The sequence below is a fragment of the Larimichthys crocea genome, chromosome XIV (assembly GCF_000972845.2).
Source record: "Larimichthys crocea isolate SSNF chromosome XIV, L_crocea_2.0, whole genome shotgun sequence".
Lineage (NCBI taxonomy): Eukaryota > Metazoa > Chordata > Actinopteri > Sciaenidae > Larimichthys > Larimichthys crocea.
Genome location: NC_040024.1, coordinates 13,342,554 through 13,356,735, shown reverse-complemented (window position 1 = coordinate 13,356,735; position 14,182 = coordinate 13,342,554). Strand labels below are relative to the sequence as shown.

The window sequence follows — 14,182 nt, the reverse complement described above, 5'->3', positions numbered from 1 at the left end:
GACCCACAGTGTATGTAGATATAAAAGACAAAAACACAATCTTGTTTTCAAGTGATTACACACTAATAAGATCATAGTTATATTCAATTCTGTAAATAAATCTGACACACTGGACCTTTACATGTTTTTCTACTATACAACTTTGTCCCTTGAGTAAGAGTATGTAACTCTGAAAAGAACAAATAACTCAGTCATTGTATGACAAATGAAATGTGAATTTTAAAGCAAACCTTTTTTTTTCAGTTCAATAAACACTGCAGTTTTGCCCCAACAACTTTATTTGGCCTGGTAAGACCAGGAGTGGCTAATGTTGGTCAAGTTAAAGCTGCATTAATGCGTTTGCAAACAGTCGAGTGTCTCTGTCCTCCTGACAAATCCTGAAAAAGTTTATATTCATCCTCTTTTAGCTCTGTTTTTGAGAAATCTGTTTTTTAGTTGCTTAATGCTTTTACTAGAATAACCAGTAGCTTTATTGGATGGCTGTTTGGTGCTGAACGGGCAGCATCAAAGTTTTTCTGCGCAGAATCTGTTGATGCCAGAAGCAAAAGGCGGTGAGTGAGTGAACCGACCCGAAACCAACAAAGCTTTGGACTGCGAAACCAAAACAATGAGCTAAAAGATGAAAAAATGAGGTGTTACCTCAGCTGACTGTGGTGTTCTTCACGAGCCATCACTTTCGCATTATACACAGATCACACAACTGATCAATTCTTATTATAAATATATTGATTAGTGCAACTTTAAGGTAGATATTGCGTAGCATTTGCCATCATTCTGTAATTTTAGCTACAACATGTTCTCTAAAACAGATGACATAAAATGTCTTCAGTCCTCTGCCTGCTGTGAACAAAAGCCAAATCTGGTTTGGAGGACAGGTCCAGCAGTGTGTTGTAAACGCAGCTCATCCTCTTGACACTGAGGTGACCTTTAAACCATTAGAGCTCGGACACATCTGACCTTGAAGCGGGTTGGAGCACCTTTTAGCTCCTGCACTTCAAAATATGCATACACACATCAGTGGTGGGTGGGTTTCTGATTCAATTAGGGACCCAGTGAGCTCCAGCAGACAAAAGAGAGCTGTCAGAGGTAATTGAAATAAAGATGGATGGTGTAGTATTTCTGAGTGGAAGAGGATCCAGGATCCAAAAGGTTGCAAACCTCGTTAATCGGACATAGATGATCAAGTCTTCTCCTGGACAACTAGTATGTAGACAGAAGTTCATCTCAGGATTTTCATGCCTCTGAGCGCTGTGCAGGTTTTATTAGTGTGTATGCCCGACCCTGAGGGCATGGCACAGAGGTTATTTTAGCAGTGGGCAGGAATGACTCAGTTCACCTGTCAAAGAATATCACAGCATTAGTGAACAAGGACTGCAGTGGCCCCAAGAAACAAGAGTGCACTGCTGTACTCATGTCTATTAATGTTTTATTGATAGGCCGCTGTATTGGTTTGACTTGATCCACTGTAAGGAATCAGAAATTCATTGGAATCAACTAATATTTAATAATTAACTTAATGTAAATGTATTTCAAGTTGAAATTCCAAGTTTGTGTTGCAACACAATTTTTGAACTATATTCCTGTAATAAACAATGACTGAATATAATGTAGGATGATCAAGATGATGATACAAACCGTAAGTCTCTCACCTTACTATACTTAAAAAAACATTCAAACATAAATAAATGTTAACACAGATTATGGGATGAACAGGGGGTCTAAGGGGGTCTAAGGGGCCCTATGGCGCTGTAAGCGGGTTGATCCGGCCATGAAAGGCACAGTGTATATTCCAGATGTAAGTAAAACTGTGCCAATGAAATTCAGCACTGAAATCTGCTATCATCCAATAACTGACTGGCATTATAGACCATAGTGTATAATGTGTCATACATGATACTGTATGTGACCACATGTGTCCAGATGCCATGGAGTGTTTGGAGACTCCAGCAACAGGTGTGAATCAGTGACAATGGTCAAACATGTCGTCTGTGCTGAAAGTCCAGCTGACGCCTCTGAGAGTGTCTGAGAATTCTCAGACCGTCTTAAGTCTGGTGTGAGGTTCAAATCTTGCTCTTCTGCCCTGGACACACAGGAGGCGCTCTTACTCTTCTGCTCTGTCTTTATTCTGAGGCTGTGTGAAAGTCAGCTGCGAGCATTCAGATCAGACTTTCACCATTATGGTCTATATCTTTACATTCAAGCATAAACCCAACATTAATAATCTATGAAAGACAACAAAATCTCACACAGAACATCGATTTGGAATGAACAGAAACAATATGTCAAACCCACAGTTAACACATTAACAGCACACACTGTGTTATGTAAGTCCAAGCATTCAGATCAGTGTACCAAAATGACTATAGCTGCTCATGCACTGCAGTGATTTGATGATTTTTTAATGTCGGCCACAACATTCAGAGTCTGAGCTTTAAGCAGCCTGACTACAGTGTGAACATGTGTCAGTCTGACTGATGCCACATATTGTGGCAATCCCTCTGATATCTCTGATGTCACGGTTACATCATTACCGACCTCTCAGAATTCATCGCTGCTCCTTAAACCACACCTGCAATCTCCAGTCAGCCAATCACGGCCTGCTGTCAGAGCCCAGCCCCCTGTTTGTATGTGTGTGTGTGTGTGTGTGTGTGTGTTTGTGTGTGTGTCTACTGTAACTGCTGAGGACACACAGTGTGTGTGGAGGCTGCCTGGCTGAATGGAAAATGTCTCAGTCACAGGAACAGACTGAGCTGTCAGTCACTCTGTCACCTTGCTGCTTGGACTGGCTCTGACATTGACACAAAGGACAATGTGTTTAAAGAATACACCACCACACACACACACACACACACACACACACACGTACATGCTGTTATTATTATGATATAAACATTTGTATTGATTTTCCCATGAATGCTGTAATAAATTCCCTTTATGTGCAGCCTGATGGACCATACACGCTGGTTTGGAACACCATAGATCGTTTAGAAACATCAATTAATCTTTGAACAGTTTACAGACAAACATTCAGTTTACTCCGTGTCATTAGCTATGAAGGTAAAATCACACGTGAGCAGGAAGGATGTGGCTGTGTGTCTGGTGTACTTCAGGTTTGGGGGAACATTTGAACACAGAAAATGTTGAGGTTAGGTTTTAACAGTTGTAATAACTCCTTCTACCTTGGCATCTCTCAGGCTACCTGTTCCCATTACCAAACAAAGAAACAGGACCACATGACTCGTATTCTGACATCCCTGCACTGACTTCCTGTTCTCTTTAGGATCAGTTTCAAAATCCTTATAATTGTCTATCGCTTTTATTATCTGCCTATTTTTAAATTTGATCATTTTCTTATTTTTCTGTTCTGTGTCTATCTTCGTAAAAAACACTTTGGTACATGAATCTGTTTGTTTTAAAAAGTGCTTCATAGATGAGAAACTTGAAACTAGTTTCTTAAACCAGGATATGGTGTTCAACTGGGACATTCACAAGTTTGCTTAAAGCAACATTGGTTTCATCTATCTATCTAAGAAGCCCAGCTCAGCGTCTGTCTTTCAGATTTCATTTTACCAAGCTCTCACCAAGGACTAAAAGTCAGTCCTTCTCACTTGGTGTCAATATGTCATTATGTCCATAGAGACTGCTGAGCCTGGATGCCCAGCTCCTGTTCTGGCACGACACCAGCTCCGCTTACTGAGCCTGAAAAACCTCCAGCAGGTGCTCTGAGCTCACAGTCTGGACAGCAAATATTTTATAATATAACTTTGGACTGCACTGTACATTAAGGAACTCTGTAAATCTCAGAGCTGATGCACAGAAAAGCCTTAAATATTTTTGATGTGTGTTACATGGTTCCCCTGCATGCATTTTATTCCTGTCTTTTTTGAGGAATTGATTAGATTCTTTGCTGAGCAGAGGCTCAAAGCTCTGTTCACATAAGTTATAAACTCTTTTTTTTTTATTTACTTCCCAGGTTTGCACGGCCTGTATGGATAACACTGTTACAGCAGAGCTTCAGTGATATTTGCAGGTGGACATACCGCCCCCTTGCGTCAGACGGTTGTTAGCGCCACATTACACGTCATCAACGGTGGAATCTTCTACACATGCGCAGGAGCCGGGCTGACAAATTTCAAACTGGACGGCGGGTAGTTGAGTCGCAGACAGAAAAAACAAACAAAGGTTCATTGTTGGAAGATTTAACTGAACGTTTACAAAAATGACCAGCACACTGAAAGGAATTACCCTGAAAGGAAGCGCGGAGCTCGTGGCAGAGTTCTTCTGTGAGTATTTCGGGTTTTTATATGAAACTCGCTTTGAGCTGCTCTCGACATGCGGTGCTAACATGCTACAGGGCCTGTGCGGGGTGGCTTTAGTCCGCTCAGCGCCGCAATAAGAGACACCGTTAACGTCCAGAAACAAAAAAAAAACGCTGCACTCTTTGAGTATATAAGTATATAACTCAATCTGTTTTCTTATTATGTAAACCTTTTGAGCCGGAACGCGTTAGCTGTGGAAGTGCACCGCCCACCACGGGCTGTACCGGTGTGGGATTCGAGCGTGACGAACGTAAAGACTTCAGTTGACAGTTCAAACTGTATCACACAAGAAGCCGTTTGTTTTCTACATACTGAATATTACCGTAATACCATGAAGTGTTTGGAAAGGTGTTTACTGTGTGTCACGGTATCTTTAGCTTATAAGCATGACAAACTTTACATATCTACATTTTATCCACACACACTTAGTTATACCTCTGTAATATATATGTATATGTATGTGTGTGTATATGTGTATACTGTAAACACACTATAAATATGTATAGTTGCTGAAAACATGTGAAAACACTCTGAATGATATATTAGTGAAATGTGGAGTTAGAGGTTCAAACAGTTTTTCTCCAGTTTTCAGTCCAGGATTTTGTGGGCGGTCCTTAAAGGGTGGCTCAATGACACGCTGAGGTCACCCTGAGCATACCCCTGCACCCCTAGCAGAGAGATAGAGATGAATTCATCTCACTCAGAGTGTTTCAAAGTTAGTCATGTCATTTTCTGAACTCATCTGACACGTTTCAGTCGCTTCAAAATGGCTGCTTGACTGCTACCACGAGTGGGTGTGGCTTCAGCACATTCAGAGGACACGCCCCCACAGTCCTGGAGCTGAGAATTAATCTTTACCTGATTTTGACACATAATTTCATAAACTTGTTGATATTTTTAATCATTCAAATTTGGCTGGACGGTTAATAACACTTTCTTCTTTGGTCTGACGAACTCAGCATTCGGCATCAACAGCATCCTGTACCAGCGAGGCATCTATCCTCCAGAGACGTTCACCAGAGTCACCCACTATGACATGAGCCTTCAACTCACCACCGACCCCAAGCTGAAGAACTACCTAACCAACGTGGTGTCTCAGCTCAAAGGTAGCCTCAGTCCATTGACTCATTGTACAACCAGTGACTCATATTTGTGCTTCCCTTTTCTTTTTTTTTCAGGGGATTTTTACTTTAGAAGTGGCAACAAAGAAGCTTTTCCTCCTCACATTACATTTTATTACCAGTCTGTCCATGCTGCCAACATTTGTTCTTGATGAGTCATTTGGTCTATATATCTGTCTGAATGTCTGAAAATAGTGAATAATGGCAGATCATTTTCGTGCCCGCGCTCATGTCTTCATTGAGCTTGTTTTGTCTGACCAACAGTCCAAACTCCAAGTGTATGTTCACTTTGTCAGTTTGAAGTGCTCGTTCAAACAGTTGCCAGTGAAATTTTGTCAACTCAATCCATCATCTAAATATTTCGGCTCTGCTTGTACTTTCAACAAAACATTTCAAAGCAGATGACCATCTCCTGATCTGAAGCTGCATAGCTCATTTCATAAAAATAAAATCAGAAGTATCTTGTGTAATCTTGATTAAAGGAAACAGACTCCTACGCTCTGTAGCAGAAATGAGTCCTCAGTCTCTGAATCACGCCGACGAATCTGTTTGACTGTCGTTGTGGATCTTTGTACTGACTGTTTGTATTGGAAAGCAGTCAGACGGCTCGGTGTCTGTGCAGGATTAGTGAGTGTGTTTGTTCTGTGCATTGCAGAGTGGCTGTTTGAGTGCACAGTGCAGAAGCTGGTGTTGGTGATTACATGTCTGGAAACCAACGAGGTGCTGGAGAGATGGCAGTTTGACATCGAGTGTGACAAGTCGGCCAAGGAGAGCAGGTCAGCTGGTTTGCTTTTAAATGATGAAGATTTTTCTATGGCTTTGTTCTTTAAATCACAGTCTATTCAGATTCCAGCAGGTGGCAGTCATGAGCCATCTGCCAGAGCCACAAACGCTTTGTCAGTTTAAGGTGGTGATATTCCATTTCTGACTTCTTGTCATGTGCAGACCAACAGTGAACTGATCCTACTAGTACTCTGTGTGTCCAAATATGTATCTTCTTCTATAAAGACATCAATAAGCCTTGAACACACACTAGTTTATTTTAAATTTAGTCCCACACACACTGCTGCCACAAATACACTAAGGCACCAAGTGTGGATTCATCGTCTGCAGAAAGTAAACAAATGCATTATTATTTCTTCCTGTGTGAGTTGTTTGATTAAAGATCAGAGTGACAGGCAGCCATTTAAAAAATTCAACTATATTTCCATCTTTAGTTGGAAACTGTTTATTTTGGTCCCTTCATGCAGTTTGTTGACATAAAAAAAAGAGAATATTACACTCACTTATGCATTTCAATTACACAGAAAAGTTTAATATAAATTATCTAATAAACTTAATGTTCCATTACACAGTAATGTAGAAGTAACCAGGTTTATGCATTCAGTATTAATAAAGCCAATTTGTTTGCCCAAACACAAAGAAAATGAATGCAGTCATTATGTGTTTATTAGTACTATTACATAAATCTTATTACTTAATTATTTTATATCAAAACTGTAATTCAAATGGATGGACATTTTCTGAGCAATTGAAATGCATAAGTGGCAGTATATTTTTGAGTGTACCAGGCTCATCATAAGAATCAGTCTAGAAGAAATCATTTTAACAAACTAATAATGATAATGTTGACTGACCAGAGTCACATTCAGTGATTTGGGCTGTTCAAAATGAACAGTTGGACCAGTGGCTGTAACAAAGCCAAAGATTGAGAGATACGCAGCACGAAGGATAGAATAAATGAAGCTAACTAACTGTTATTTTCATTATTGATTAATCTGTCGACTATTTTCTCAAATCATTGATTATTTGTTTGGTCCAGAAAATGTCAGAAAACTGAAAAATGTTGATCACCGTTTCTCAGAGCCCAAACTGACAGATGTTCAGTTTACTAAAGAAATCAGCAAATATTCATATCTGAGAAGCTGAATCAGAATTCTGACATTTTTTAATGACTCAAATATTTGGTGATTAATTTGATAGTTGATGATTCGGCTAATTGTTGCAGTAACATTTGTCAAGCCATCACTCTGCTGATCTCACTTCCTGTGAATAGAGAGCACCTGAAGTACTGAAGTCCTCGTTGTATCAGCTGTTCTGACGAGTTCCATTCATACAGTTCTACATGTTTGTGTTGATCATGATGAGCCTGTACAATGTGCATTTGATCTAACTATGTTCTCGCATGTTCTCCAGTGCTCCCAGAGAAAAGTCCATTAAGACCATTCAGGATGAGATCCGCTCGGTTATCAGACAGATCACGGCCACGGTGACTTTCCTGCCGCTGCTCGAGACGCCATGTGAGTAACTGGCAACAATCTGAGCTTGTCTCAGTCTCACCTCTGGGTTCTGGTTCATGTGAGCTGACTCATCTTTCCTCTCCAGGTGCGTTCGACCTCCTCGTCTACACGGACAAAGACCTGGTGGTGCCTGAAAAGTGGGAAGAGTCCGGACCACAGATCATCGACCAATCAGAGGAGGTGCGCTTGCGCTCCTTCACCACCTCCATCCACAAGGTGAACAGCATGGTGGCGTACAAGAGGACCGACTCAGTTTAAACTTCTCAACTGTGACCTTCCCCCACCCCCCCCAAACTCCCCCCTACCCCATGAGCTGTATATTGTGCCCATCACTGCCCCTTAGAGAAAACAGTAGATTTTTACACTGCCCTGTGCTACCTCACCGTCCTTGTCTCTGTCCCAGCATTCTCCCGCCTTCTTCGTCTTCTTCGTGTCTTCACTGATGTAAATATTTCTCAGCTGTGATTCTCTTTTCTTTCTCTCAAGTAATTAACCTCTGTTTTAGAAGCTAGTGGTTTATATGTTAAACTTTTATAAAATGTCTGAAATAAATCTTTCACAAAGGTTTCATTTGTCAATTTACTACGTTTGGCCAGTAGGTGGCAGTGCAACATAACAAAGTCATGGGTCAGTTGGTCGTAGGTGATTCTGTATGTTTGCAGTGTACACAAATGTGCATTAGTCCAGGCATTTACTCAGTGTTCAGTGGTGTGGACAGCTGCCGATGTGGAGCACCTCTTTCATAATATAGATCAGCATATTGTATTTTTTTCACCTGCAGCAGACACCTACATCTAAAAAAAAAAACATCTTCTCACTGATGTAATGCCCTCATGTTCACAACCAAACAAAAAACTGAAGCAGTAAGGAAACACAAAGGTCAGAGAACAGACATGTATTAGAGTCCTGCAGATGCATTCAAAGAACAAATCCACATTCAAATGAGGCTTCTGAACATGTGCGACTATAAAAGTGCTTCAGTTCGGACAGTTTCAAGGCTGCTTGTTGCTGTTAAAGTGCACACAGGTGGCACCTGTTACTGTACGTGCAGAGCACTAAGGTCTGAATGTGGAAGTGTAAGACAACAACCACACACTGCTGTAAAGCAGGTCGTCTGGTGTGTATCCTGTAGAAGCTGCTAACTGAACAGATTGACTGCTTCATTTTAGGGGTTCATTTTTTCCTGTAGACCTGCTCAAAGTGGTTGTTGGGTGTGTCTTCTTTTTTCACTTGAAGCACATTTATCTCAGAGTTGCTGTATTGTAATGTTACTCTTTGTTAGCCCTCAATATCTTGGTCAGCTCTAAGTCTACTACCACTGCGAGGGAACAAATCGCCTTCATGTACGCCATTTTCATGCCAGTGCTTATCAGTCTTGCTAATGCTAACGCAACCAGCATCTACTGTAAATATTACTCACTTGTATTGTACATGCCAACAAGAATCGATGTGATAATTTATTGTGTAGTTCTTCTTTAACAACTTTAGATTTGTCTGGCCAAGCAGCAGCAGTGGCGACACACTGAAATCGGCGTGTCGAAAACTAAAGTTTGGCCCTGGTCTGCACCTTTTTCATGCCCCTGGAGTCTTGTGGGCCTGTTGGTACTGGTACAGAAACTCAAGACCTGGTATTGGAACTCGCATCACACATTTAACATGATACTCAGTCCCAGAGAGGACATTTGTCTACCAAGGAGCTATTTTGTTTCTGTAATAGTTGGAAAAAACAAGAACTTTGTATTACATGTTTTTCTTTCTTATCCGTTTCATGATCTGGTGGCGGTGACCCATAAGATTTATTTAAGGGGCCTCCTCGGGAGTCCTGACCACTTGACTGGGAACCACTGCTCTTTGGGATAAAATGCTTGGCCACATGTCACCAGAACTGTGATAAACCAGTCAGCTTTAACCATATACACATATTTCATATCACCAGACTTTGCTGGGCCACAGTCAGGCTTTGCACTAAACGTCCAAACTTGTGATGATTGTCTTCAAAAAGGTAAATTTAAGTCAGGATTTATGTATACTGGGTCAGATTTGAATTATGTGTGACAGCACAGAGTGTACCAGAGCTGGATGACACCCTGTGCCATCACATCGGTTAGTTTCCAGCAAAGTTATGTTCTATTTTTGGCTGAACTGCCAGTGACATCAATATAGTAAATCAGGCTGCACACAATTTAACACAAACTTTACTCCAGCGTTCAGTTATATAAAAAAAATACTCATAGGTGAAAAGCATGGGGACAAATGGATGAAAAGGTTTTTGTCTTTTTAATTGTGAATTGGTCCTATTTTATCACAACAAGGCAGTGGAAAAATCTAGACCCATTTCCCTTTGAAATTGCAGGCCTAGTCTTTGGCTCTTTTACATTTTGAAAAAAAAAAAAATTGAAATAACACAATACAGTACATTTCCAAATGTCATCTGAAAGAGTCGTTACTAAGAAAGGTCCTTCAAAAAAGCAGAGATGGGATTTCTTTTAAAGTATGAAAACTACATTTCCTATATAAAGAATCGTGTGCTCTTGATAAAAGGATGACCTTACAATATAGAAACTCTAATAAATATATAAAACAAAAATAAATATGCAATAGTTAAGACAATGGGTGAAAAAAAAATGTTACAAAAGACTCAAACCCTTGAAGTGTGTGTGCTGTGACGAAGACATTTACGTAACAAGCTTATCAGGTTATTGTGACACTGTAAAGATATATATCTGTATCCCACTGTAATGGTGCTGATCCCTGTGGATCTACGTCTTTACCATACAGTGTTCCCCTAAAGTTCACTACCTGTGAGAGATAGTGTAGGTGAGACTTCAAGATGAAAGCCACTCTGTGCAAAAATAAAAATGGCTATGGTAATATATATAGCTTAGTGCTGACTGTTATTTTTCTCTGGTGAGTGAAAGCCATGAAAGAACGGTGACGACAGGAAGACCAGTCTCACAAAGTTTGACGAAATGAGCACGACCTCTGAAACAAGGACTATGTGTTAGGGACACACTATTGTGTAGCAATTTGTTTAAGGCTTCATGTTGAGAAATATGAAATGTTGGGTCTTGTTTTTGTAGTTTTGGCCATCACTTCTACCTGACTCACTAAAGTTATCGCTGAGATCTGGAAAACTGTGACATTAACAGTTAGATGATCAGATTGGATGTACAAAGTTCATCCAAATTATCCAAACCAATTCATTTGGAGTAAAACTAACATTCATGGTTCCCAGAGGATTCATTCTAATCACTTCCCCTCACATTTCCTGTAGCAATACTTTGAATCCTGACTTGCAAAACTAATGACATTTCCATCATGATCACCTTGTGCTTGAGTGTGCTAATTAGTAAATGTTAGTGTGCTAACACACAAAACTAAGATGATGAACAGGAGAAACATGAAGTGCCTCACCACCTAAACATCAGCTAAATGGTTTTTAGTCTTGTCTGTGAAGATTCTCAGTCATCCACTGACTGATACTCTTATTCAGAAGCCTCTTAGATGTCTGTCATATGTCTTCAACAAGCTATCTAGTCCAGTTGCCTTCAGAGACTTCTTAGCCCTGTTTAGTGGTGCTGCCACATTCCCTGAACTGTGCAAGTAATTTGATGATCACAACCGTATTATTACAGATAGGACAGAAGGACAAAACCTTTGAAAAACCTGCTCTAAAGTTACTAAAGTTGAAAGCAATCCTACTTGCCCATTCACTATCAAATCTGTTTTCTTCACCGTGTCTTTTCCTGGCAAGGAAATTCATTTTTTTGGCCACTTTCCATGCATAAAGCATGTAATCTATCCTTCATGTGTTGTGCTAATTTCAGGAAATTTTGTGAGACCAGGTTGCTCGGGGCAAACCCCGGAAATTTGTGTTGGTTGAAAACCAAACTGGTGTTGGGATCACACCAAGCCGTTGACCAGTCCCTTCTCACACTCCTCGGCCAAGCACTTCCATTGCTGTCGGTTTTTCTGACATCCTTCCAACAACGGGGAGCAATACTCCGACATGCCAGCCAAGGTCTGTTACAATGACAAAGATATTTTATTTCACAAGGATAATTCAATAAAGATTGTTAAAAACAATGTTCACTCCTGTAACATTTTGTTTCAAATTTCCTGCCTGGCATTATCTTTCCAGCAAGTGAGAAATAATATGATAAATCCCCACCACTGCTATTGGCAAATTGCCCTTTTCAGCTATTCATTTGGTACACTGGTTTCCAGAGGTAGAAACAGTATTCACCACAAGTTAAAATGGATAGATTACCTCATATAACTGAGTGCAGATGGCATCAATGAAAGACACCTGCATGCTGGGAATCTTATCTCTTTTCTCACGATTCATCAAGTCCTAAAGTAAAAGGATGGAAAAAAGATTCAATACAAATTAGAACATTTTCTGTTTTCTTCAGTTTCTTTGACAGTATATGAAGTTCCTTTTGTGGGCTATTTTAAGACGCCACAGTAGCTTTTCAAAAGTTTTCAAAAGATTAGTGGACAATACCACATGATGTCGGGGACATGAACTAAGACAAGATTGGAGAAAGCGGTCCAAGTGACTGTTCATCATCAATTAATCATTTAGTCCATAAAATGTATTTGATTGCTCATTTTCTTTGACTAAAGGGCCAAAATCAAAAGATCTTCCATTTACCATCATGTATGCATAATAAATAAATGCAGCAAATTGTTATATTTTAGAGGTGGAACCAGCAAATGTTGTCTGGAACCACATACACATTTGATTGAAAAATGACTACTAATGATTACCTGAGTGAAATAGTTCATTTTAAGCCTAAACAATTATTTCAAAACTAAAAAGAATGTCCATGGAGGTCCACGTAACATTAAAAGATATAGTTGAGTATCATCAGTATAGCTCTTAATTGCAATGCTGTGTAGTTTGATGACAACCAGCTGAAAGCACATGAAGACTAGAAACTAAAATGGACCCAAAACGGATCCCTGAGCCACACCACCACAGCTTATATTGCACTTATTAGAAGACACTTACACTGGGTTCAATGTTCAGCTCACGCCTTTCCTTATCCCCCTGTTCGAAGAACTCAGTTGCTACCAGCTCTGCAATCTGTAACAGTAAAAAGACACTGATGAGTTCATATATAATCTTTAACTTAAAGCAGAGGTGCTGATGAAACACAAAGAACATGACAAAAAGAGAACATATCAAAGGCTTTTCTATGTCACAAGAAGGAGTCTGTCAAACAAACAAAGTCAAACTAAGCTTTTCAAAAAATTGATCTGGACTATCTCCAAATCAGGTGTATGACATTTAACTATGCAAACCCAGTGCCGCTCTGTTTTTGTACTTAACCTCAGAAACTCTTAATGAACATCCTAGGAGGCTGATTGGGACATCCTACCATGGAGAGTCAACATTGGCAAACTGTAACATTATGGAACGACTACAAAAGAAACGCATTCAAGAAACAGCTAGAAAGATGAAACACAGAGAAAAAGTGGGTATGTACAGAGGCAAGTCAAGAAGAAAGTGAGTAAGAAAGAGGGAGAGGTCTGCCAAAAGAGTGGTAGTCACTCTAATTTAATGGTCTCCATCTGTTTACAGAGAGGTAAATGAGATCTGACTGCCGCCTTGGGCTCCAATCAGTATCACTCTGTGTGTTAAAGCCATCTGCAGTTCACTGATTGAGTCTGTAATCAAGGCTCAGTACTATGGGCCTGCAGGGGGACTCAGCCAGAGAGAGAGAGAGCTTATTATAACGGACTAAAACCAACACTAAGCATGAGGCAAACGTTAACCAGTGAAGCTAAGTAACTTTGTCTTTATTTACTTACCCCCATGTCAGTCAAAACACCATGGTTTTTTGTCTACATTGCAGAATAAGTTAGCTCCATGTCAAAATAACTTCAGTGGTCAGGGACCGCTTCATTAGACTTCCAACAACAGCAAGAGAAACCTACTACTGGATTTAAGAAAGCATTTCAAACTGTTGGTTTTGGAGGACGCCTGCACACACTTAAACCATATGTTCATGATCAGTATGGCCAAGAAAGCAAAACTGTTGCGGCAATTGGTCATTCTGATGACTCTCTTTTATGCATCAGTTAAGACAACACTGTACTCTATTACTACTATTTGGGAATGTGACAACATCACTATAACCAAGTCTGATGGGACGAGGAACACAAGACCAACATTTTATCCAAATGATTTAAAACCACTTCATTTCAAAGTCAAACTGAAAATAAGTACATGTTGTAATAATAATTTTTAATTGCATAGGAGAACTGCACAAACACATGACACCATACTACACACTAAGTGTGGTATCTCAGTGCTGGAAGAAGAAAGCCATTAATTATGTCTTTCTGTTTAGTGATGTCGCAACAGGGCCAGACCCCAGCTTCTGTAACAGGTCTTGAAAGAACTCCCAAGTCGTGCTTGGTCCAAGACCAA

General features: G+C 40.1%; 2 protein-coding genes across 5 annotated transcripts in view; one reads left to right on the top strand and one right to left on the bottom strand.

The window, feature by feature from the left end:
* The first annotated feature begins 4,094 nt into the window (after positions 1 to 4,094).
* Positions 4,095 to 8,307, top strand: mad2l1 (MAD2 mitotic arrest deficient-like 1 (yeast)). Its single transcript, XM_010738521.3, has 5 exons — positions 4,095 to 4,283; positions 5,279 to 5,425; positions 6,096 to 6,216; positions 7,637 to 7,740; positions 7,826 to 8,307. Exons 1-5 carry the CDS (start codon positions 4,220 to 4,222, stop codon positions 7,996 to 7,998), a joined length of 609 nt encoding a protein of 202 aa, XP_010736823.1. The 5' UTR covers positions 4,095 to 4,219; the 3' UTR covers positions 7,999 to 8,307.
* A 1,691-nt stretch (positions 8,308 to 9,998) lies between these two features.
* The window catches only part of pde5ab (phosphodiesterase 5A, cGMP-specific, b), an 85,167-nt gene continuing 80,983 nt past the window's right edge, over positions 9,999 to 14,182 (bottom strand). For all 4 annotated transcript variants that reach the window (XM_019261035.2, XM_019261036.2, XM_010738522.3 and 1 more), the window contains exons 20-22: positions 12,758 to 12,832; positions 12,011 to 12,094; positions 9,999 to 11,763 (exon numbers count right to left, since the gene is read on the bottom strand). In XM_019261035.2, coding sequence (XP_019116580.1) covers positions 11,644 to 11,763; positions 12,011 to 12,094; positions 12,758 to 12,832 — 279 coding nt within the window. In that variant the 3' untranslated portion in view covers positions 9,999 to 11,643. The remainder of the gene's footprint in view (positions 11,764 to 12,010; positions 12,095 to 12,757; positions 12,833 to 14,182) is intronic.

Coding starts and splice junctions, on each gene's coding strand:
- mad2l1 (XM_010738521.3), top strand. CDS start 4,220: ATGACCAGCACACTGAAAGGAATTACCCTGAAAGGAAGCGCGGAGCTC. Junction 4,284..5,278: donor GCTCGTGGCAGAGTTCTTCT/GTGAGTATTTCG, acceptor TGACGAACTCAG/CATTCGGCATCAACAGCATC. Junction 6,217..7,636: donor AAGTCGGCCAAGGAGAGCAG/GTCAGCTGGTTT, acceptor CATGTTCTCCAG/TGCTCCCAGAGAAAAGTCCA.